This window comes from Ambystoma mexicanum, chromosome 1q, assembly GCF_040938575.1.
Source record: "Ambystoma mexicanum isolate Mex_15411 chromosome 1q, UKY_AmexF1_1, whole genome shotgun sequence".
NCBI lineage: Eukaryota > Metazoa > Chordata > Amphibia > Caudata > Ambystomatidae > Ambystoma > Ambystoma mexicanum.
In genome coordinates, this window is record NC_090922.1 from 1,129,954,320 (window position 1) to 1,129,980,687 (window position 26,368).

Genomic DNA, 26,368 nt, shown 5'->3' on the forward strand with positions numbered 1-26,368 from the left:
TGTTTAATAGCTTCTTCAATCCTTATAGCCCTACAAAAATAGATACAATCATAGCTTTGTCAGCATATTTCTACGTGGGCCTAACACCTTAAAGGTGTCAAGAAGGTTCAACCGGAAGGGTAGGTATATTCCATGCATCATCCAATCTGGGAACAATTTGGTGTAAGGCTGAATTACACTCTGAGGCCTCCGGCCGTCTGGCGTATATATAAAAAATACAGTAAAATACATTTATTAAGCAGATGTTTGCTATATTATTTTCATAATGGCAACCTGCTGATATTAGTAGCATTATTGATCAAAACCCATTTATGAACTCTCTGTGTCATATGTTGGATCAGGATCACTATTGGATCATCTTGGTTCCAAGCAAATTCAATAGTTTAAAAAAACATTTCATTCACATTTTTACATTGATTTAAACAGTGATTTCTGCCTGATGTTTTTGTTTGCCTGAGTATATTTATCAAAAATCATATATTTTTTTAGCAGCATAATTTTTTTTAAATAACGCTCCTCCTTCCTGGCACTGGTGAGGGACCAAGAAGCGCAAGGTAAGTGGGGAGGGGGTGAGAATGGGCTGGGGTTTGCGAATTGGAGTTGGGGGTAGGAGGGGAAGGGGACACAGGGGCACACCTACTAGTGGGGAAGATGGTGGCCTCCCACTTCGGAGGAACCCCTGGTCCAGCAAGTCCGTAATGACCCGGTAATTGCCCACTCCTGGGCGCTGGAAAATTCATAGATTTGGTGGCAATCTGCTGGTTTTACCAGCAAGGATACCGCCAAACTTATAATGAGGCCCAATGTAATCTTGCCTTTTACTGTACTTAGGCAGTAATAGAGTACCGCAAATGTGGTCATGTGTGCTTTGTTTGCCACTAAATTTACTTTAGCTATTAATAAAGTTCACAAAAGTAGATATGCATGTATTTATTAATGTTTAGTAAATGTACTTTGCAAGTGGGATTATGCTTCTCTTAACATTATTTTTGTGAACTTCACCCACACACATGGATGCAATGATTTTTAACTGGAGAATTTGCAGCAAATGTCATACAGTTAATGAATGGTACTGGCACTATGATTTGTTCTCTGCGTAATGAGGAAAAATATGAGAAACTTCAAAACATTTTCGGTAGTTGCGAATTTGTGAAATTGGGAGCTTCACACAATTATGCGGGCACGACAAATACTTTTCACACCCCTACATAATTCCTCTGGCCTCCCTTATCAAAGCCTTAAGGTTGCCTTATTAACTATATGCCAATGATATACATTCATCTTTGGAAAAGCTGCTACAAACCCGAAAAATGTATCCAACGGATCTTCAGCATCCACTTTTGAATGGCAAAAAAACTGAAATCGTACTGTTCATCACGGTAAACTTGCCCCACCTCCTCCATATCTGGTCCTGATCTCTAGGATGTCAATAGCAGCAAAGGCAAGGAATTTAGTAGTGATATTAGACTCAAATATTACCTTCGTTCCTCAAATCGACAACCTGCCAATATTCTGCCACTTCCAACTGTGTACAGGAGCATTCTCGCTTTGTCCTACTTAGATCACATTACAGCTCTGGTCCGGGCCCCAATACTACCCGAATTGCACTCCTATAACCACCTCAATGGGGGATTACAGAAAAAGTGTATCCACTATTACATGTAGAGCCCGACTGACAAAGTGATCTTCAATGGGATTTTCTCATTGAAAAATGCTTTCTTAATCAGGCCCATAGTCAGTTCAAAACAGAGAAGAAAGAAGAAGAAAAAACTATAAGCAGGCTCCTATCCAGCAAAGAATACATTTCCACATTCCCACAAGGTCCCTCCGGTCCCCATGAGTGATATTTCCCCTTTCAAATCCCCAAAAGAAGTAGCACTTTGGAGGCAGACTCCTCATACAACTTTTGTTTTGGGGGGATTTATATAGTACTACAAATCCTCAGACATCTGAGCGCTGCTTATTACCCACAGTGTGTGGTGCTCATTTATAGACCTCGGAAAGAGGAAAGGATTTTGGCACTGCCGGGATTCGAACCTGCATTAGCAGGCTCTGCACAGATGTCAAAGTGAGCTGTGCTATCGGACCAGCATACCGACTGGTCAGCTACACTGGAAAAACCTCACTCATTACGTGAGAGAGGAAAAGAACCCTGAGACTCTTGAAGAGGCTGTGACCTGAAAGATTGGCCAAGCACGTGGACGTTGAGATCTGTATGTTAGATGCCAGAACTAGCTGTGTAACGTATACTTGTTACAGCCCCTATGTACGCTGTACATTTCTTCTGTCCTTCTTTCCCTCAAGTGCTCAGAAGCATACTTCCTGCATGTGTAGCGCTATGCACAAAACATGATAATAATAATAAATAAATGGAGAGAGTCCACCTCATGAGCGCCGCCTTCAACCACTGCTTTTTTCGCCAGCCCTCTGTAACTCAGGGCTTGTAGGCCCAGGGTTAGAATAACAAAAAATCAAATGCAAGTACCAGAATCCAAAATGTTGTTGCCTCAAAAGCTAGCACTGGCTGGTGGTGATCCTCGTGACATGGCTACAGGTGGCATCTTTGGGTTCTTCTAAGCCTAATGACATTTGATCTGACTAGAGTGATATTAATTTGTGTTTGTAAACATATGGTGAAGGCTAGCTCTAGGCAGGTCTGATAAAAGCAATGCGAATATATTAAACAGTTTAATTAAACTTTATTGATTCCCTTTGTTGGGCTTGGCTACGGGTATACAGGATTCAACGAATTTAAATAGAACTGCAACAGAGCCCTCTCAATAATCCCACATTACACAGTGTTGAAACGGCCATTCATCTCTATGGAAGATCAATGATATGGAATAAGCATTTGCTGATGTGCTCCAGCAATACCTTGGGCGCATGCGCCTGACACAGTTGTCATTGAAGGCCAGGCGTGCATGTTAAATAGGGCGTCCTTTTCAGGCCGGGGAGGGAGGCGCACAGCCCAGCTGATTTCCTTGATTGCTTCTTGCACTTCAAGGGAAGGTCTGCTCCTAAGCTCTGACTCATCTGGCACCAGCCGGCTTCAGAGGTGATAATCACCCACACACAGCTATTTGCACATCACGTCAATCCTTCCTGGGTCTAATTATAGTCGTTAAAGAAAACTGTTTAGCATAATTAGTGGAATTAGACTTTACAAGACCAGGATCAGAGTCCATAGATTATGAAAAAAAAACATGTTATTTTGGTGGTTTTTTTCATTGGCACATTAAACAAACGTGAAGCAGTCACAGGTGGCTAACAGGGGCATACATGCAGGTTTCCTCTGCTTTGCATTGCAAGAAATGCGTTTCTTTAAACGGGACAAATATTTGGGGCCCTTATTGGCCATTGGTCAAGTGCTGAACTGGTCATTAAACTCCTATTTGTGGGGCGCCTCTGGAGGTCATTAAGGGATAGAATTCTGAGCTGTAGATTTCGTTGAGTAATACAACATGGCAGGCAACATTCAGCATCTGACATAAAGATACAAATGCCACAATGATATTCAATTAGTGAATAACTGGGCACAAGGAAGCACCCTTCAGTTCTCCACTTGGAAGCAGCAGGGATGACCTGTGTGCGCATGTGTGCAAGATGCTTTCACTCATTTGCTGAACTACGACATGCAATACTGTGAAGCTGAAAGAATGCGGGCATGCATTTGCGTATGGACATTCAAATACATATCTCCTGTGTCATTGTGTACTGAAGAAAAACACGAGAGGCTCTGTGATCATCTGATATAATGGCAAGTTGTTTCTGTGCAGGCAGAGCGGGGAGGCTCTCTTTTGCATTACATGTACTGGTGGAACAACTATGGCAAGACGCAAGACCAACATCACCCAACTCAGCTGGCAGCATCCGGGCCACCAATAGGATCACCCCACCACATGGGGCCATGTCACCAAGGACAACATGTCTGCGGCCGGGCTTCAATTTCTCGATCAATCGCCATCTGGGAGTTGATGTATTGGGTCACTTTAATGGAATAAAATGGACTAAAGTAAAATTAAAATAAATACAAAGCACAGGACTGGAGTAGGGGGCCTCTGATGACATGGAGTCATGTAGTAACAATGGTAGTGAGTAAAGGCGAACTAGTCAAAGGGCATAGCGCGGTATCAAGAGAAATGGGGAGCGTGTAGGACGAGTGTGTCCCTCTGAAAGGCTGCTAGGGCTGGTGCAGAATGAGTCGGAACTTGCCCAGCCCAAGCACTACAGTGGAAAGGCCCATTTTCCCCAGGCCTATTCCCCAACAGGCTGCTTTGGTCGAGCAGTCCGGAGTAGCGCATGCACTGTTCGCACATTACTGGGGACAGGCAGGAAGAGATGGTGCTGGGCCCACAAGACGTAAGGATAGGGACCCGGTGGAGTGGATGTGGGGTTTTGTTTGGGTGAGCAGGACCCGGGAAAGGGCAGAGGGGTGTGGGTTTGCAGGACAGGAAGAGACGAGGCCTAGAGGGAGATCGGTGGCCGCAGGGTTGTGTCCCACACAAGAGTAGGGTACGGGTGTTGATGCGGGCATGTGGGGCTAATGGGCGGGGTTGCGGGGCGCGTCCCCTGCACAACATGAGGAGTCAGAGGGGAGCGATGGAATCAGCTATGATTCCCTTCAGTGCCAAAGCCAGACCCGGAAAAAGGCCTGGGCAAAAGAGGCTTGTGGGAAATTCACATGAACCAGTACAGGCCCTCCAGGAAAGTCCCTATAGGCCAAGTTTCCTCGATAACACATAAGAGAAAACTTGTGTGTAGAATGTTTGAGGTATAGATGATCAACCTCTTGGTCAGAGTTTTAGAAAGCGGCCACTGCATGATGTGACTAAGCAAGCTCTGATATTTATTTATTTATTTTGTATTGGTAGTCTGACATGTGGCACTAGTCGGCAGCAAGACCTTTGCAATTCTTGCACGCCCCTTATGTCTTGGGATGTGCGCCTCAGAGCAAAGGATTATTGTACTAGTTAGTGGGTCTCCAGGAAAAGAGGCAAGAGTCAGGAGAAATCCAAGGGAATTTGCTCTATTACCACTGTGGTGCAGTAAGCAGAAATTAAATTCAGAAAACTTCGACACATCCTTGCAAGTGTTCGAAAAACCTCCCCGCTCCCCCACCCCCTCCCCCCACAAACCCCTTCCACACCCCACCTGTGAAGAAAATCCCATCGTTTTCCAATTAAATTCCCAAAGGCCAACATCTGCTGATGCTCCGGAATGAGGTGAAAGGGAGTGAATGGATGCACAGAGACAAAGCACAAACACGCACTTCATGCAGCAGAAAACGCACAACGAGCAGTAAGTCGCACAGCCCTGCTCCCACCGTCTGCTTTCCCATCTGCCATTTCTGGTGCTCGTCACAGCGCCCTCTGCACGTCGGGCCGCAGCACTACGACCATCCGTGGCCCATCGTTTTGGGTTCTTGTGTTTTTCGTCATGAAAACATGTTCAAATGCAATGGGGAGTGTTTTCGGAAGCAGCCTGAGCAAAAGGGCTGTGCAGCGATTGCTACAGCGCTAATAGTGCGGCAGCGAAACAGGCAAAGGAAAACCAAATGAAAAGTGCCATGGCAAAGCAAGGGTGGGCTTCTGCTTCTGCTCTCTTTATGGCATACTTCTATACAGATCGAAAAACAAATTCTGCAGCCTGCGGCATTACGCTAAAATATACCGATGCGTGGAATCCATTTCCCATTTAGAGAGCGGCTCATTTTGATGGCATTTAATACGCTGTCTGCAGCAAAAAAAAGTCTATGTTTAAGCCTATTCATGAGACTAAGTAAACGGGGTAGATTTATGAACCAGAGAGCCTGACCGTGCATTTATGATTTATAATTAGGGGAGGACTGCTGTTCTGCTGGATGGTAGGTGCTGCCAATGTATTGTGGCTCATGCCAGGGTGGGTGAAGTGGGGCCCCCCTCAGCAAGGATAGGAGGCGAGGATGGCAGTGTCAGCCGTCTCTCTGGGCTTGCTGCCGGCTGCCCTGGTGACCGGTATAGTTTACATCATCTTGGGCTAAGGTTGCCAGTTTTGATGATTGCGGGAAGTGCACAGATGAATGTGTTGGTGACTGAAGGAGTGGTTGCACTGATATAGTGTTATGTTATGTTATTTGGCACTTACATAGCACTCTATATATCAGTGGTCTGACCTTAAAGCGCTTGTGGGTTGAACACCCTCGGGGACCCTAGTCCAGGTCAGTCGAGAGAGTAATGTATCATAGGGTGCTTGGGGGCAGGCTTCCAGGTGAATCTACTGTCATTACAGCACAGGTGCCAGTTTATGAATTATTTTCGCCGGAAAGTGAAAGAGAAATGGGCCATGCAATGTCCATGTTCTTCTCAAATATGCAAATCGATCCGCTGTTTCCCGAGGCTGGGTCCCTGATCAATACATAACCTAATAATAATACGAGGAGCTTTTATCCTGATTGTAAGTAGAGCATTGACTTGGATGCATCTGTTTAGCATCATTTCCAGTCTGCATACAGGCCATTAAAACTATCCTGAAGGAGAGCAGTCAATATAGGGCTGGTGACTCACTAGTATAGGCAACCGCGGTCGCATGTCCTCTCAGTGAGCGCCCACTCACATCCAATATTACTAAATGGGACATGGGCAGTGAGGCACTCACCACAAGTGCTTCCAAGCCAGTTCCCCCCATGACCATGCATGAGTTGGCCATGGGCCTATGCCTACTCATGGCAGGCGGCCACAGGTCTCAGGGGGAGGCCTGCTGCACACGGATTAAGAATTAGTGTATGGAACACGTGTGCTAAAACTTAAGACCTATCTTTAAACATTTTTAAATAAATAGATTTAAAAAATCTTTTTTTTCAAATAATGTTTGTTCAGAAAAGTCCTGGATTTAAGCAAAGCAGTCGGGTTTGCAGGATATCCACGCACTATGTTACTTAGAAATAGTACATATAGGTATAAAATATATATAGTTTGAGCATGATAACTGCACGGTGGGGTAAGGAGACCCCCTTATCAAAGAACCCCTTCAATAATTGGAAACCGTCGCTGTAACATTTCCCCCTTTGTGGCTCTCCCGAAATGTTCAGGAACGTACCGCACAGCAACTTAGCATCATGCTTATGTAGCTTTGCATACTTAGTTCATTAAATTTGCAATTAGAAATGATCTAAGTTACTTAGCCTTAAAAAAAGACCTTGTTGGGTCGAAACACATGTCGGCTGCTTTCACAAAATGATGTGTTTACATTGGAAACGTTTAGAACCATTCTTCAAAGTAATTTGTTCCGTCTGCATTAATTTGCTCATCTTGATGATCTGACTCTGACGCCTCAGTGGCTTAGGTTTGTCCTTTTTTACAAGTTGTTTGGTGGATTTGGGCAATCATTCATGTTCTGTGTTTAGCCTTCAGGGACTGTAAATGCACATCGCTGCCAGACCTACAAAACTGGTGAACAGCTTTGCCATTTTAGGGTCACATTTGCAGTTCAGTCTAAAGAGATCGCTTTGTGATGGGGCATCACCTACCTCACATGTGCCTCACATGTGTCAGTGATTGGCATTGCAAGAATAATATGTGCTGATAATGAACCAGTGTGTAAAGCAGCACCTTCTCGAACAGCTCAAATGCACCGGCACTGCCCCCTTATCCGCGGTTACCTTACTGCGGTAAACCATTCCAGGGGTCCAGCTTCCCACGGCAGCATCCCTCCGATTCACCTGCCCTTCCTCCTCCACGGGTCCTCTCCCCCGTGTCTAGGACCCCTTCTGCTTCTGCATACGCATGTCGCCAGTTCCTCTGGAGGCCATTTTCTTCCACTCTTGGAGAGGGGAACTTTAGGCTCAGGGCATGAGTCCTTAGGAGTACCTACTGAACAGGGGGCACCCCTCTGGCTTTGCTGTTTTTCCTTATTTCTTATGTGGCAAGCTTTACCCAGCACCTGGCCCATAACCACTAATACAAATGTCACAACGTAAATTGGCTTCACATACATTCTTGTGTTCACACAGTCTTCCTTTGTGTAGTTAATTTATATCTGCACTTGTACACGGAAATAGTTTATTAGCCAAGTTATCTGGCACAGCCTAAGATTAGGTGAACAGAGGTGACATATGGTGCATGGAGTTTCTTTTGGGGAAGTCACAAATAGCAATGGAGGCCAGTGAACTGATCTGATTTTACCAAGCTAACTTGTAATCTTTTTAAATAGACAGGCGGGCCTCGTGGTTTTTCTTGGTATGTTTACCTGGCATCACTGTTAGAATGCTGCAGCCTTGACCTTTCACCAAAGGCTGTTTAAGAAACCAAAAATGGCTCTTCATCGAGGTCAAAGCTTGCATGATGTCACCCCCTGTGATGTCATCAGAGGGTCATGAGTTATAGGATGTCTTCTGCTAATCGTATGATAATGACAACATGGCACCAATGATACTCAGTACACTACAGGTGGAATAACTCAGGTATTCTATAGCATGGCGGGAGTAGATTTCCAAGTGTTAAGATCTACTACCCCTTCTGGTGTGCAGCAATACAATCCAAAACAGTGGCTGCAGAAATGCAAGGATACTGTAAAAAACAATCTGCTTGCATTGTCTTAGTTGCTACAAGAAATGCTGTGCGCTATTGAAGCGATGACACCACAGAATTGCAGGCATGAAGCCGCAGCGTTTGCGTACATTGGCAGTCCATCAGCGTCCTCTGAGTCGCTGCGTAGCAGAAGAGATAAGTAACGGATAAGTGAAGGCCGATTGGCTGATTGACTCAGACCCCCTCAATCATTCTGCACTGCTTAAGTTCACCTCCCAGGATTCCTGGCACAGAAAAAAAAGACCACACAAAACCTACCGCGCCTCGCTTGGGCAGGCATTTCACTCCACCACAAGCTTGGCACCAGAGCGGGATTTGCTTGACGCGGTGGCAGTATCCTTACGCTCCTATTATTACCACTCTGAATACATGGCTCCTGGCTCTACGGGGCATAAATCATTCTGCCTGCTCTGCTCCGCCGATCCTCCGAGGGATGTTACCATATCACCCAGTAATCTTCTCATCTCCAAGCGTATCACGCACTGTGGCATTCATTTCTCCTCATTGTTTCTACCTGTCAAACAGTCTAAGGGCACTGTCACCTGCACCCGTATGCACTCAAGCTCTTCAATACATCTTCCCTATTGGATGGGACACACCTGAGGCCGCTACTCCAAATCCTCAACCGGTGCAGGTTCTACAAGTGGAATGTGATTTCCTCCACTTTACCATGCCCTGAATTATTCCTCTGGAGGTGCTGGTGTTGCAGTCAGAGTGTCTTTGCTCTTTAGATATTGACTATCCTTATTTTGAATTTAATAAAATTACAAAATGAGAAATTCTTTATAGCAGTTTTCACCAGGAATCTCTCAGGATATGTTGACACAGCCATGACAACTTGGCTGCAGGCTCATTCAGAGGGTTTCTTGTGAAATAATCTGTGGACATAACTTCAGAGGGTTACAATGTATCCTTGACAGCATCAGACATTGCAATGTACCTGAGCATAGTCCTTATTCAAACATACTCCTATTAAATGAGTTTTAAATTTTTACATTTTGTTTTGGCAATTGTCGTCATAAATGTAGATTTCGTGCATGAACTTAATTTATGTTTTTATGTTTTTATATTTTTGTTGAGTGTTTTATAATCTGCCACGTGTATAAAGAATACTTCCTAGATGTATCCACTCAAACATTGAATTTTGTATTTTATTTCAATTTATAGAGCAACTTTGCCAAAGCGCCTTACATAAAGAACAAAAAGCGGTGCAGCAAATCAGGCAATGATAGAAAACAATGGGCCTCATTACAACTCGGGCGTTAAGGGTTAACGCCACCGTTAACCCTTAACGCCTGATTCTGATTTTAACGCCTGCTTTTAGCAGGCGTTAAAATCCATGGCGCTAACCTGCCATGGTGCTAATTACGCCGCCGTAATTTACGGCAGCGTAATTAGCGCCTTCCCCACTCCCATTATGCCCTATGGGGCAAAAATGGGAATGGGGAAGGGAAAATGGGAAATGGGGATTTACCGCCCCACTCACCTTGGAATGGGGCGGTAAATCCGCCATCCACCATGGTGTAAACGGAGTTTACACCATGGTGGTAAAGTTGGTGCACTTAGCACCAAGGTTGTAATGAGGCCCATTGATTGCGAAGAAGGAAGATGCGCTTTGAATCGGGAGCAAAACATGTGAACGGGTGGGGATGCACGGATATGAGGTGGAAGAGCATTCCAAGACTCTGGGGCACGGAGCGAGAAAGAGCGAAAACGTGAGGATGCACAGGAGGGTTTGGGGGTGCTGAGAAATAAGGTGAAATAAGAGAAGCGAGATAGAGAGGAATAACGGCATTGGTAGAACTTGAAAACCATTTAAAAAAATGAAAGATGAGGCAAGAGTCAGAAGGAAGGAGAGAGGCAGAGCAAAGAGATGACCTAATAAAAGATGGACGAGGAAGCAGAAAAGGACGCCAAATAGAGGAGTTAAATACAGAGCGAAGAGGAGTAAAATGTGAAGAAGAGAGACCAAACAGTCAGGCAGAACAGTAGAGGACGTGATAAGCCCAGCAGCATGAAAGGAAAGGTAGGGGTGGGGAATTTAGCATACCTTAAAAGAAAGCGACAAGTGCAGGCAGTCAAAGATATAAGTGAGGCAAAGGATATTGATGGGTCATAAATAACCTCAAGATTGTGGGCAGAAGAGGAGAAAAGTGGGAGAGAGCGGGGAACGCAGATTCCAGATGGAGGTCGGGTGGGGCAGTAGGAGAAACAGGGGAAAAGAGTGGATCTCCGTGTTTGAGGGATTGAGATGGAGAACGTGGGAGTGCAACCAAGATTGCGAAGGAGAGAGGCACGATGTGACAGAGGCATGAAGAGAATCAGAAAAAGTCGAGAAAGAGAAAAAGATTAGCGATTCGTCTGCATAGCGATGAGAGGAAAGACTGAATGATAGGGAATAGACGAAGAGCATAGACACAGACTAAGTAACTATAACTGGTTTTCTATAAACTGCAAAGCTTTTGTTTGTCAAAGGAGGTCTTACTCATGTGCAAATTGTTTTACTCAAACTGAAGATTGCTTCAAAAACCAACGTGGCCAATTTAAAGAAATGAAAACTCTATAAAGAAGCATTCTGTCACTTGTGAACATGCCATTTATGTGGTGGCAGCTCTGCTTGGAAATGGGCCCAAGCAAGCTTGTAGATGGTCTTTTCCTCTGCCCTCCGGGATCCCTGCAGTGGAATTAGCTGCTGTCCCTGTGCAGAGTTTAGACATTCGTGTGTGGCTCGGCCAACATTGGGAGCCTGCTTTCGTTACAAAGGCATTCCTTGAAGTCATGCAATTAGGACAGAGAACAATGATAGGGGGATGATCAAGTATGTCTGATTGTCAGGCATATGGACAAAGCTGAACGAGAAACAGGACGCACTGATGCCAACTTAATGCTGGGTCTTTCATAATGGGGTCAAGGCAGGATATTTACAAAGAAGGAAGAACGCATTTTGGGTTATTGTGGCCACAACACCCTAAAGCAAATATTGGAGTGAGAATGGGTTCATGTTTGAAGCCAATATAGGTGGGTTGTTAGAGACGGCTGAAGCACATCTGGCTAGCCGCAGTGTTTCTAGTTTGAAGCACATGGAGACATGATGATGACGCATGCAGGTTTGAAGCAAGCAGATCTGGGGTTTCCATCTAGACACACATATTTAAAGCCCACAAGGGTTGGATGACTCGGTTTTGAGATGCACTGAAGCACAAAGAGGTGTGGTGGCAGTTTGTGCAGGTCTGAGGCACACAGAAGTGTGGTGGCAGTTTGTGCAGGTTTGAGGCACACAGAGGTGTGGTGGCAGTTTGTGCAGGTTTGAGACACACTGGTGGCAGTTTGTGCAGGTTGAAATAACTGGAGCTGGTTGGTTCTGAACAGGACCGAAGTCCACCGAGTTTGGGAGCCCGAACAGGTTTTAGGCACGCAGATGTGATATGACTGTTAGAGCGGGTGTAAAGCACAGAAAGGTGGCATGGCCGAGCAGGCGTATAGCTCACATAGGTAGAGTGCCATTTTCACAGAAGACGTGAGGAAAGGACCTGGCGACTGTGCTAGAGCAGGGTTGAAGTGTGCATAAACTGGATGCCAATCCAGATGCTTTCAGTGGTGAGTGAATTTTAGAGACGTTTTCGAAGCACATGGCGGGGTCAGCTTGCTGGGCGGGCTCGAAGCAATGCAGAGCAGTTGGAATGCTTGAACATCATTTGAAGTGCATATGTGCATGGGGACTATTTGTCCAAATAAAAAAACACAGGACTGGAATGTCTACATTCAAGCAGGGTTGCGGCAGATTAAGGTGTGGGGGTCTTTGGGCAAGTTTGAAGCACATGGATGAGGATTGACTATGAGCCGGACTGATGCACAAGGTGGCGGGTTGACGGGTATGATTTACGAGCAAGTTATAAGCACAGAGAGGTGTGGGCATTTTAGGAGGTGTGCTGTACACAGAAGTGGGAGGGTTGCACCGGAGCTGGTTTGAAGCACACACTGGACTATGCTTGAGGCGGTATGAAGCAAACAGTTGTTAGGAGAAATTTTGCATGCAGCACACAGCAAGGGACCGACTATGCTTGAGCTGGTTTGACACATGCAGGTGTGATGTGCGCGGGCATTGTGTAGGCATGTTATGTTGACTACAGTTGAGCCAGTGTAAAAAACAGGAGATTGCGATGAACTGTTTGAGAGTGATTAAAGCGCACAGGGAATGGTTAGCACGCACATGAGTGGGGTGACCGGCGATTCAGCAGATTTGAAGCACCCAGCAGTTGAGAATCTGTGGAAGATCAGAGTTAAAGCAGCTGGAAGATTGAAGGAGAATGGGGCAGTGGTGGGAACCGTGACTGGACAGCACAAGTTGAAAGACCTTGTCAGGTGAGGGGTGTGAGGCACAGGTGGGGATTCTGAGCAGGTTTAACAGACAGGTAAAAGGAGTGACGGTCATAACAGGAGTGACACAGACACACACGCAGGGCCCCATGACCACATGGGCAACTTTACCAAGAAGGGACAAAGTATCAAACAAAACAAAAGAAGCGGTTTCAAAGATATCCGGCTGCCATCTCGTGCATGGACATTTAGGGAACTCCAGGAGAGTGTCCTGGTGTTCAGTACTGTGCTGCTGGGCGCTATAGTACGGAGGTGTGGGTGGGAAGCCGGACCGGAAGCTGCATGAAATCCTACACACTCTATTGCATCTGAACATATTTCCATTCTTGCTGAAGCGCTATTCCGAAAGTTGCACCAATTAAATATTCACTGAGAAATATAGCATTTCTGCTTTGCAGTGGGGTTCCGGGTATTCCGGGAAGGATTGGCGAAGCCCTCATACAGTGACGAGAAAGACTCCTGGAAATTGTCTTTGCCCTAAGGTAAACTGTCAGAATTCACATCACATATTCTTTCTGATCAAGTAATGCATGTAAACTCAGCCGGAAAAAAAAGTCAATATTGTGCTTTCTTTTCTGTAAAATACATTTCAAGGAAACATTATCTACACCAGAAATGGATGTTGGGAAAACAGATCTGAGGTTCTCTACAGCGCATTACAGCAATTTGAAATCTGTGCGTTACTTACTCCCAATACTGGAAATGCTAGGGGTGCCTGGAAAGAGAAGAAGAAGAAGAATAAAGACATGTTAATGTTAACTATTTCATGATTGCTGGCTGAAAAACAGGTTTTTTTTAAACAGGTTTTTTTGCACATACATAACAAACTGTGTGGAATTCATAATTTCACTGACATCAATGAAAAAAATGCACCAATTTCTTCATTTGACTGGCTGCTGATCAGCTGTGCAAAACCTTTGAATCCTTCCGGCAGGGGCGTACAACCTTTGGTTCCCCAGATGTTTAGACTACAACTCCCATCCTCACTAGCCAATATACTCATTGGTGATGAATCGTGGGAGTCAGAGTCCAACGCAGCAGGAGAGCCATAGGTTGCAGAACAGCGAGTCAGAGTGCTTGGCTGATCCATCGAACTCCATAACGGATGCATGCTGATACAGAAATAGATGAGACTGCTATTCCCATCTAAACAGCCAATGTCCTGCCTAACTCTGTGACCTTTTAAGTCTGAACAATGGTTCCATGCATGGCATGCTTTATTATTCATTTATAACATTGACTACAAATTGATAATCTGTGTTGGGTGTCTTCTACCTTTGGCTCACCAAACATTTTTGACTACAATTCCCATCAGCCCACGTCAGCTTAGCGAATGGAGAGGGTTTATGGCAGTGACAGTCTAAAATATAGAGCGGGTGGCGGCATGGGTCTGCAACCTTTGGCTTTCCAGATGTTTTGGAGTGCAACTCCCATTAACCCTACATACCATAGTCAATGGTGAGGGATCATGGGAGTCATAGTCCAAAACATCTTGAGAGCCCCAGGTTGCAGACCCCCTGCCAGTGCAAGTAAACATGTAAGGCGTGCATTGTGTTTGATTATTAAAGATTCTAAACATGTTTAATACTGCCCAATATTTTGCTGGAACAAAGAATCCATGTGATCTGTCAACCAAGGCACTAGTTGTGTTGCTTCACATAATGTAACTCAGCAGATGGCATATCAAGTGCACGTGCAGTCATGAATGGCATTGGAATGAGGGCAAAAATTGCCCGATCACCAAAACGTAGGGCGATCGTATAAAAACCTTTCATTGGTGCAATTGCAATTAGCACCAGGGCTGAAAGTTGCATTGTGCAAAAACATTCTTTCAGTGAATTTTTGCACTAGGGCAATGTTAGTCTTTGAGCCAAAATGGAATGGGCCGTACAACTAGGGTAAACTTTGCTTCGCCCTGGTGCAAAATTGCTTTAAATTAATGTGTTTTGCACTAGGGCCAGCCCAGTGCTAAACCGGTGCTAAATTGCACTTGCAACATTGTTGAGTTTCGGTAAAACGGCACCAGGTATGTGACTGTCCAGCCAATCCGCCACAAAAAGTTACCTGTGGAGTTCATTTGATGTGTGTTTTCCCCATTGAATATGTAATGCCTCCATACACCCACTACCAAAAGACTCAAGAGGCAGCAACTTATATTTCGTAATGGATGTGGATAAAACCTAGAGTTAATGCATGATTTAATAATGTAGTTGAGGAAGCAGAGGGCCAATGCAAAATCCAAGCCTAGCTTCACCGATTTCTACACTGAATGACCCATCTCTGTTTAAATTACTCTATTATGGAGTCAGTTATGACCATTAACTGGCAGGTGCTGCACAGCAAATCAGCCTTCTTGAAAACCAGGCAATAACCGCTGATATTGCCCCTGAGTTCTGAGCCATCTAAAGGGCTCACAGCACTTCCGGGGCCACGTTCACAGAGCTGTTTTCAATGGGATGTTGCCACTATAAAACACTTATGTGAATAAGGCCTTCTGCCTCTTTTTGTTACTTACTTGTGGATTTGCAGCAATGTCAGCAGATGCACCCACAACTACTGCTGCTGCTACCCTTGCTGGGGTTGATCCTCCAAGCCCGTTTCTTCAGCCATTATGGAAATAGAAAAAGGGTCCCTTCATGCCTGAAAAAGCCCCCTTTCAATTTCCATGGCAGCCATTATTTTTATTTTTATTCGGAGGAAATGTGTTAGTCCTCTGAGTGCTTTGACTTCAGAGTGTATGCCGCGTTCCCTCATTGGAAAAGAAAACCCTGGTTGTTAATAGCCGTAAAGCCTACCATAATGGACTATATTGGACATTAATGGCATCAGAGACCCAGTTCAAGGCACTGCCCTTGCTCTGTCCTTTAATTCATGTATACTGTAGTTCTCTGGCAGATTTTAAGACTCTATTGGTGAGATAAATAAAAAGAACATACACTTAAAATAGCTGCCATCCTGAAGCAATTCAATTATTCAAATGAGTACCGAAAGAAAAGAGCCATTTTTTTGGCAAAGGCTTATATTCTCTCCACAGGTGGATTTAGTGGCCAAGACAAGAGCCTTTCTTCAGAGCACTGTGTGGAACCTATCAAGTGACTGTTATTGCCAAGAAATAAAAGCTGTACGGTCATTCAAACTAGCACACCAACAAACGCCCTCAAAAGCTGGACTGGATCCAAAACGATGTAGTTTGGTTCTGCTTCGGCTTAAAGAAAGCAGTTACACTTCCGTGACCCTGAGATGTCACCAGAGGCTCCCAGTGGAAGTTGCGGTTACCTTCTTTTACAGCAGTCAGTGAATCTTCTTAGCATCCACCCTGACAGTTAAAAAAGCCTCTAACCTACTACAGCTCAGTAAGAGTACTCATATCTAGACATATGAGTTCATGCCATTGACATGCCTCAGACCCATTTTAAATGGAACCATCATGGGTAAAATCTAGGTGGCTGTCTAGTGCCAGATGGCTCATTTGGCTGCTTACATGTTGCTCCAAATACATGTGCGCGCTGGCTGGTATGTCACCCACCTCTCAAATTTCTTCTAGTAGAAATCCAGTGAGTATGTTGCTCCCACAAGTTTGGCAGAGGGATTTCCTGTCCTTCCACGTCTCCTCACAGGTGTCCCCCAATATAAAGTGCCTTGTCCACTCACTGCAGGACATGAGCACTTATTTGGTGTGTAACCCACTTGAGTGAATTTCTGCTGCTCCCTCAATAAAATAAGATGAGCATTCCTCTTCCACAAGCTGCCCTCAGGGATTCCCTACTGCCTTCACTCCTTTTTCTAGATGTCACAGATGGCATGTGCCCCATCCTCTTGCTTCAATAGATAGACACTGACCAGTGTGTCACCTGTCTTCCTGAATTTCTGCTGCCCCGACCCAGAAAAATTAAGTGAGCATGTCTCTCCCACAAGCTGCTCTCAGGATTTGCAGGATCCTCCCTTTCCTCCTCTCAGGTTTCACACAATGGTCATTGTTCAACCACTTGCTTCAAAAGGCGGACATGGAATGGTATGTCACTGACTTTCCTGAATATGTGCTGCTCCCTCTCAGCAAAATCAGGAGAATATGACTCTCCCACAAGCTGTTTACAGGGATTCCAAGTATTTTTCATGCTACCTCCCAGTAGCCGCCCAATGGTATGTTTCTCATCCAATCAGTACATAGGATGGGCATTGACTGGTGTGTCACTCTCCTCCCTGACTATCTGCTGAGCCCTCAAAGCAAACTCAGGTAAATGCATCTCTCTCAAAAGCAGTCCTCAGGCTGTCTCTGCTTTTGCCACTCCTCATCACAGGTGTCTCCCAATGGCACATGTCTCGTTCGCTTGCTAAAAATATTTACTCGCCCATTTCAAATCATTAAATATCCAAGACAGTGCTCCGTATTCAAATCCAACCCTAAATCTAACTCTCTGAACTCACTACCTCTCCTCTTCTTATTAGTCAACTACTCTAAAGGCACTCCATTTGTTTAAACCTTCCTAAACCTGATTCCAGCAATGACCTCTTTTCTCTCTGAAAGCTGTTTGAGATTGAAATAGTGCTCCAGCTCGGCATCTCACTTTAAGCCATGTGGTCGAACCTTTGAAGAAGGGTTACAAAGGTTTGTCAGAAGTTTGACTTTGTCAAATCACCAGAAATTCTGGCAAATCGGTGTTTGTTGTGGTAAATGTTTCCAGACCTACTACAGAGGTAACAGTTGTCCGGATTTGTTTGTGTAAGTGTTCGCCACCTCAGCAAAGTCAAGCTTCCAGTCATCAATCTATTCCTTTTACTTTGTAACAGTTGCTGCTGTGAGTGACAAAATGGCCGCCATTGCAGTCAATTTGAGGGCTCATCTTTTGGCTAATTGATACCACTCTTTCTAGGAAAGCGGTGTGCTTGGGAAGGTTGCACCTCACTTATCAGTGACTCACAGGGGGGAGATTAAGCATCCTCTGGTTAATTCTGTGGAGTCTCAGGGGTGTAAGCATTAGAGAGAGAGTGGAATACGATGTGTGAGTAAAGGTAAAGGGAAGTATTTACTTTCAGCAGGGAAAGTGGAGTTTGATGGAAAGTTAGACCAAGGGCTGTTTGATGTTATCTGCTACTATGCACAAAACATACGATTTTAAGGATGGTTTAACCGCTCTGCTGCTTAGGACATGGTTGCACCTATTCTGTGATTGCTCTGTGTATTGAACATGATGTTGATGGACACGTTCTCGTGGGACACAGTGTAATTGCATGTACTACATTCCAGCCATTCGTCTGTCCACGCTGAGGAGGTTACTGCCATTCCACAGATCCATAACATCAACAACTTCTTCCTCAACAACTGTTGCCAAATTTAAGTACTGTAGTACCGCCATTGCTGCAGCTATTGTGTTGTGTCATTTTATGTAGGAGTGGTACAACACACCATTTACGTCTGTGCCATGCTATATCATGCCACTGTGTCTTGCTACAGTGCATTTTCTCCTTTTGAATGCCCTCTTGAAACTTTGGCCACTGCAACTAAGAAATGTTGGGTTGATGGAACAATTAGTTCTTACAATGTTGCAGATATATTGCTGTCATGAGACTTTCAGAATCATAATCTAATATACCTTTCCAGTTAAAATTGTAACTTTCATTACTTTCTGTCTATTGCGTCACAGAGCTTGCCATGGGCTCTACGATGTAGGCCTCTGCAAAGTCACGCATGTCCACATCATGGAAAGACTAGCCTGTTGGATTGTGCGCTGCGCTGCCGAGGACAGCAGTTTGAAATCATGTTGCGAGTTATTAAATTATCTTCATTTCGCCATGAGTTTGGTCCCCCTTTTGCCTGTCAGTTATCTCAATCACACTAAGTAATAGAAATGTATTCGAGCAGAATGATAAAAAAAGAACACATTAGGTCGCTCACATTGATCTTTCGCCTCATTGATTTCTCAGCTCTACGGTCAATTCTCAGGTGGAAATAAGGCAGCATAAGTGTTGCTGCAAGGGACTGGCCTGGTAGAAACCTGGGAATTAGTGTCTTTCCTGCTGAGGGTATTGTGACACGTGAAGAACACCTTAACCGGTCATAGCTAGCACCGGCCAAATCTGCCATTATCATAAAGCGGCTACTTTTGTAGGATCCTAGGTGAGCACCTGAGGTATTCTGTAGAATAATAATGATATGTGTGCTCTATACTTGTGTATTTCTGGCAATTACACTCAAGTTCAGTTCACCTTCTGTTACACTTGTCATCCTCGTCTACCTTCTGGCAAAGCAATGGTGGTCCTTTATATGGCAGAAGAGAGGGGTGAATCCAAAGTTTGTATATAGGTTCAGAGCCCAACATTGGTGTCTTTAACATGGAAGGAATCAAGTTCAGCTGCTGGCCCATCAAGCCCACCCATTTCCTTCCTGCTGACAAGTCAAAAACTGAATCATAGGATGAACATGTATGCGGTGCACCCTGTTGGTGTTTGCAATCTTTGCTTGGACCACACATTGTTTACTGAGTAATGATTATGTGGATAGTATGAATGCAAGATGACTTGCACTATGATTTATATTTGCGGTTAACCCGTTGTTTTCAGGGCAGTTTCTATGAAATAAGGTATTATCATAATTATCATTATTAGAGTCTCTGCTTGGTCTATATCATTACCATTACTTAGTTGGTAGTGCGACTCTGGATTTTTATCCTGGGCTTTGTGAATTCAGTTTCTGTTTTTGCAACCACCATTTCTACCATTTCAGTGCCTGCAGCCCCTCCCCGCACCTCCCAGTTGTGATATCTAGCATGGGTGTGGTCTAACGAATGCCCCATCTTTTCAACCCATCCCTGCAGCGAGTACATTTTTCGTGTATCCTTCCATTAGTCTGGCAGCTGCTAATGCGTTCAGTACCTCACCCCCGCGACACTCTTGATGTTGTGTACAGGTACAAAACCCATTTCACATTTATGCTGGTTACAGCTTCCCACAGGAACCCGCAGAACGCATCTCCACCCCCTCCCCCCCATGATGTTGAGGTTAGATGGCGCCAATATGTAATCCTCTGGTGATCAGTGCACAGAATATGGCACCTAAGAAATCACTAAAATGACCTCTCTATTTGGTTCTGTCAAACTAAATGGATGCAAGCATGACCTGCTTCTGAGAATTCAGCTCATAACGTTTTATTTAGTTGCATGTAAACGAGGCTTCCAGCTCCTCTGCCACTCCTTCACCTTTCCCACGTTTGAATTAAGGTTTTACCACATCAGACCTGTGTTCACATGTAGAAAATCATTGTTTCCCTACCAGGACATCTGCTGCATCACATGCACTGCAAAGTAGGCCAATCTGTAGACTTATGTGATGGGTCACAAGTCACCTGTTTATTTTTTATTTTTTTGTGCTACTCAAAATCCAGTTTACCAACCTGGATCTCATTTCAAGGTATTTTAACCAATTCATAAGTCTTCTCAGAGGGACCGATTCAAAGTCTTTGGTAACCTGGTTCCCAAGACAAGTCTGTTTAACCCGTTTGAAAATCTTTGGTGCAGAACTGTCTGAAAATAAGTTGCCGACCTGGTGGCAATCACAAGGTTCTTTAACGGATTGGCCCCACAATTCCCAAACTTGGCAAATCTGTCAAAGGGGGGCTTTTTCAACAACACCGACCAAGAACTAATCCCAGTGGACGCAAGGACTGCAACTCACAGTACTATGCTACTGTTACAAGATGCCAGCCTAAACACTGGGTACACATACCCTCAATACAGCACTCCTATGCTCTAGAGATAGGTCCACGCTTTAAACTAAAATAACAAATAAAAAAACAGTTTATAGGTTTTTGTTGTGAAACATATAACATGCTTTTGACAACGTGGCATTCATCATAAGGCTGTACAGCATGTTTACTGTTCTTCTCAGGGGCCGGTATTACAATATTTGGGCAACCTGGCTGTGATGCTGGAAATGCATTGGAGGGACAGGGCCTCTGTAGCCTTGTCCTTTACTGCTTTTTATTGTGTGTTCTGTCGTGTTTTCCATGGAGGCGTTCATGTGGGACTCCTGGCGGTGCAGTTCTCTCTTTTAGTTTGGTGTACAGACCCATGGGATACCCATATGGCACCCATGGGTGGGGGTACAACCCTGTGCCTCTAGTGTGTGTTTCTGGGCACCTATGTGTGGCCCACAGAGAAGGGTACAGGCTAGTGGCAGCTCTGTGCTGAATTGACTGGTGCCCTGAGCGTCCTCCATTTTGGGATGCCCAGGCACTGTCACTGGAATAGGTAGATTGCTGATGGAAACAAGATGGCTCCCGTGGCCTCTTGCCTTCCATCGCCTGTTACCTTGATCTTCCCGAAGTCCCGGGAAGCCCGGACTCTGTCCCTTCCCCCTGACTCGCTGTTGGGTGGAAGTTCCATATATGGTAGTGTGGGGAAGTGCCGACCAGACTGGCTAGAGCCTTCCCTGTGGGTGGGATTTAGGTGAATGGAGTGTGTGACGAATAGACAATTCTTGTTGTGGATGTCTGATATCTGGTGTTTTACACAATGACTGTGACAGCCTTGCCCGAAACTGGTATGAATGCAGTGTGTAGTGTTGAATGGCGTAGTACTTGTCCGAATCCACCTTCTGTGTTATGAGTGTCTAGATGGAGAAGAATGGCATGAATGCACCGTGCGCCTGATTGGCTGACTGCTGAATGCCCTTCTGAGTGATTGGTTGCCTGAGTGTGACCCAGCAGAAGAAATGAGAGACCAACTAGCATCTCTGGGGGACTCTCACTGCTAGAAATCGTTCAGAAACTGAAGAGAAACTGGAGTTGAAATTGAAGCTTGACCTTGAAGCCCTGCTGGAATAGAAGAATTGCTGTTGCTCTACTTCGCCGATCTGAAAGCGGTTATGTCTCCAAGAACTGATCCAAGAGAGGACCTCGTAAGGAGACCTCTCCCCGATTCGAGGGACCATCGTGCACCAGCTGATCTTTGCCAAAGCTCCCTGGTAGACAGACCTACGAAAGGCTGCCGACCGGAGATGGGGACTGCCGCGGAATCCCAAGGAGAAGTGTCCAGACTGTTGTCTGTCACTGTCGACGACCGCTGTCACCGACTGGAGCCGCAGTGCTCCCGTTGCCTAAGAACATTTGATCCAAGGTCGCTCCCATCTCCACCGTCAACCACTTTGTCCCGCCGGAGAAAGTCAAGGCCGCCGACATGCAGAGGAGCATCCGTCGGTGGGTTTCCCGCCACCTAAAGACCACAGAGATGCCGACGACTCAACGCCCTTGCTGGGCCACAGTTCTTCAAACTCTTTGCAGTCCTGAACTATTGACATAGAGGTGCCCCGCACACCTCTTCCTTGCAGGACGTCTACGCTCTGTCATTGACGAGCACCGCTAGGAACAAAGCTGCCACTTCACCACCATAGTTCACCCTGTTAATCACCGGACATTCGACGACCCGTGGCTCCTGCCTTAAAGGGAGTACACTCAAGAAGGGCCGTCGATTTCCCGACGAGGAACTCAATAACACCAGGTACTTTCGAGTGGCAGAACTATTGGAAAGACTTTTGTGAACAATATATGGACTGGGCTTGTGCTATATCTTTATTCTACAGGTTGCCCAGGTGGGGGGATCTCCACACAGAACTGTGTCTAGGTAACGGGGCCAGTATTCTGCCAATTGTTTAACCAACTGCTTTCCTCTTATATCTATTGTTGGTTTTGTTTACAAACTGATTTGTGTGACATTTAACCATACCGTTGATGCACTTTAAAGAGATTGAATAGTGATTGTGGTACCACGTAGAACTGTATATTTGCCATTGTAGATTAACCGAGTACAAAGTGAGTTATTGTGATATTGTATATAATCGTGAACCCTAATTATATAAAGACTGTGTTTTAACTAATACAGTGAGTGGACATTCCTTTGTGGGTGTTTGGGGACTACACTGTACTTAAGAACCAGCCCGCATCACCTCCTGAGAAGCTAGGCCTTGATTGCTCGTCCATTGCTGCCAACAATAGAGAATCTTGGCTGGGGTCCTCTGTGCCTCTCCTCTACCAAATAGAGAGCAGGAGTACAGACTCCCTCTTCAGTCTTTACAATGGCTCCCAACTTAAGCCCATGTACCCAGGGCCCACACCTTCTCTCTGGAACCATAACAGAAATCACCAATCTGAAGATGATTTTTTTCCAGTTCGCTGGCCTTGCGTGAGGAACTGTATTAAGAAATTCCCCCAGCCTCAAAGTTGTTAAACCAGCTTGCAGGTATTGTGTGTGGCTCCATCTTAACCTACCTGGTCCCCAGCTCAAGGCTGTTTATTTATCTCACATGCCTTCTGTGTGGTAACACAGCAAGGGACGTTGACATATTAAACATATCACAACCATTACTCTGAGCTCTATCTTTGATCACGCAATCAAACAAATTCATTTGTTTTCTTGCCCTTGAATCTTTTCTGTTTGACTGTTGAAAGAACATTGGTCTATATCCAGCGAAATTTCTCTTTTGTAAGTGTCCCAACTACTTCATCCACCGATAGCATTAGACTGAATGGCCTTTGGATGCATGGGATATATTGTGTGCTTTCAATAACCTCTGGGACCCAGTGCTGCAGGTTCTGGAGTGGAATTGATGATGTCAGAGGTTCACTGAAATTAGACCTGCATTTATTAACTCTTGAGGACCAGCATCAGGCCTGGAATGAAAGAACATGGTCAGAAAGCAGATCATCACGATTGCATATTTGCAAATCCACGGATCGAATTTGAGGCGAGCTGGAAGAGCCGGGTTAGTTTGACACCAGCAGATACTAGGAGCTACTTTGGCTCCCCAGGCCAACTGATGCAGAGCAAACACACCTATAACAATTTGGGTGCATTGGGACAATATATAAATAAACCCTCGGACACAGCTATATGACATTCAAAGCATAAGGGGTCATAAATAATGGACACAATTATATGATTGCATCTTATGTGGAAGTTAGATTTGCAAAACGTTATGTACTAGCTCCCCAGTGCAAACTCCTCGTCCCTGGTTAATGCTGTATGACCAGGAGCTGCTTTAAACTCCCGCTTATCCAATTTTAATTTCGATCCCTGAAATCAATTTTATCCAATCACCTAGGGAAAAGACCACATCAATGTATGGAGCATAGACTGTAGGAGGTGTGCAATTCTAGGAATGCAGGATATGCTTGCAACAACTGGGGGATTTGGGGCAGGAGAGTTCACGAGACCACAAAGAAAATATTTGTTCATATGTAGGATATAAGTTATTTATAATGCACTTAATACCCAGAGGTTTCTAAGCACGGACCCGGGATTGAACCTGTATTGCTCTGTATCGTCTTACTTCCAAGGCGAGCACGTTGTCCCTGAGCTACCCTCCCAAGTCAGTTATAGCTAAATAACCTAGCTTCCAGAGTAGTCAAAGACCCAAGAACACATAGCAATAACTCCCCAGGGTTCGGAAAGCAATGTTTCATCTTAAATCTTAAAGTAAAACCTCAATTAAGCGGGAGATCTAAGGAAGCCTATTCTATTTGTATTTCTCACAATTGCGACATATATTTACACACGTTCACCCTTTTTATTTTGAACTATTTACACAGAGTACCGAGGGTATTGACTCAGCATTCATATCGATAGATATCACAAAATAAAAATTCAGGATGCCTGTGAAAGTGTACGTGGCGAGAGCGAGAAGGGAATGTTTTGTAGATGGAGAGTTCTGAGGAGAGCCCCGGGGAGCGGGTTTGGATGACAGCTATGCAGGTTACCCCAAAAGGCACTATTTGAATGATGCACTTGGCAATTGTGTTTTTCTTTATTTTCTTTTTATTGACATTAAGGGGGCATCACACTGATAATAAGCTATTCCATATATCTAATTTCCTCAAAGTTACACAAGGATAACATAGTATAACAATGAATGCCTGGCCATTAAAGTATCTCACCTACCATCCACAATTTGTGTTCTTACGATTTAAAAAAAAAAAACTACGATTTCTAGCTTGTGTGCGTCTGGCTCCTGTAGATGTATTAATAAAGAGATGTATATCTATGTGTTTTCTGCATCAGACTACCGAGCTTTTTTTTAACTGTGCGTGGTGTCCTTTTTCTAATACAACAGAACTGTAGTTTGTGTGTGTGTGTCTGTGGATGGGGGTATGTATATATATATATATATAAAAAAACTCTATCATAAGCCTTGCATACAATATGCATATATATATTCTGAAATCCTCATCTGGCAATGTTGCCAGAGGAAGATAGTAATCAGAAGTCGTGTTCATTATTGATCACCTATTTTAGAGTTTTGTTTCACTTCCCTCAGAAGAAAGAATCGTCTGATTGTTGACTTGTACCTGATATCGTTTCTACAAATGGCGATATTTACAGCTGGCTGCTGATCAAGAAAGTCTCACCTGCCATGACATCTTACCTTAAATGTCCTTCCTGTCAGGCCAGATTGGAGAATCATAACATTTAGTAGATTAAACTTGATAATGCGCTATAAGAGTCTGCCAGAATAGGGACATCAGAAACAAGTGGGTTCAGGAATATATAAACCGAGCCCTATGCAATGTCAATATAACAGGACATCTCTAGCCTGTTTACATATATTATGGCTCTTGCCTGCTATCAAGCTATGAAAAGTATGTCGCCATTGTGGGGATTTATGTCACATCAGGAGATGTGCTATTTTGGCCGCTCACCCCCCCCCCCCCCACACTTCGATTGCAATAGGACACGATTATATGTTTTTAAAGCCGATATGGAGCCCTCTGCAGTTGGCGCCTTCGGCAGCTGCCCAGAATGTCGTTATTGTTTGTACCCTCCCAAAATTGCCATCTGTTGAAGCGTGGTCTTATTTCTGTGAATTGATTTGTTTTGGCCACAAAGGTGAAAGAAACATTTGACCTCTGCGCAAAATCAATGCAACCTCATGGCAAAGTTGACCTCCATATTTTAATTTGGAAGTGCGTGCTGGAAAATGTAATCAGTTAAGAGCTGTATGCTTTTAAATAATGTTTATTTTATGCATCATTCATTAGAACCTGTTTTCTTGTCCTGCATAGCACCTATGGGAGCTCGCAGGACAAACCTTACATCATTGGTAAACAGATTCCATGTTTTAGAACAAGCTATTTTTTCGATTTTAGTCTAATGAATCTACAGCTATTATGTGTTTCTTTTACAGCACCCAAAACGTAATCTCTTCACTATATGATCTTTTTGAGCATGTTGCCTACACATATACCTAAAAAGATTTTAAAGATGGCGTGGCCCTTGTTGTTATTTGCACCCCAGGGTCAACGGCTGTGGTGCTAATAGTTTCTAAACCAAAAAAATATATAGGACACCGCAAGCGTGCAAGTGTTGCTGTCTGGGGCTGGCATGGGAAAGGAAAATGGGGCCCCTCTTCCAATTCCATGGCCAGAGGACTCAAAACTGGCG

General features: G+C 44.6%; 1 protein-coding gene across 12 annotated transcripts in view; it reads right to left on the reverse strand.

Moving 5' to 3' along the window:
- Positions 1 to 26,368, reverse strand: part of NTNG1 (netrin G1) — a 978,539-nt gene that overhangs the window by 350,806 nt on the left and 601,365 nt on the right. For all 12 annotated transcript variants that reach the window (XM_069641887.1, XM_069641883.1, XM_069641882.1 and 9 more), the window contains exon 5: positions 13,630 to 13,656. In XM_069641887.1, coding sequence (XP_069497988.1) covers positions 13,630 to 13,656 — 27 coding nt within the window. The remainder of the gene's footprint in view (positions 1 to 13,629; positions 13,657 to 26,368) is intronic.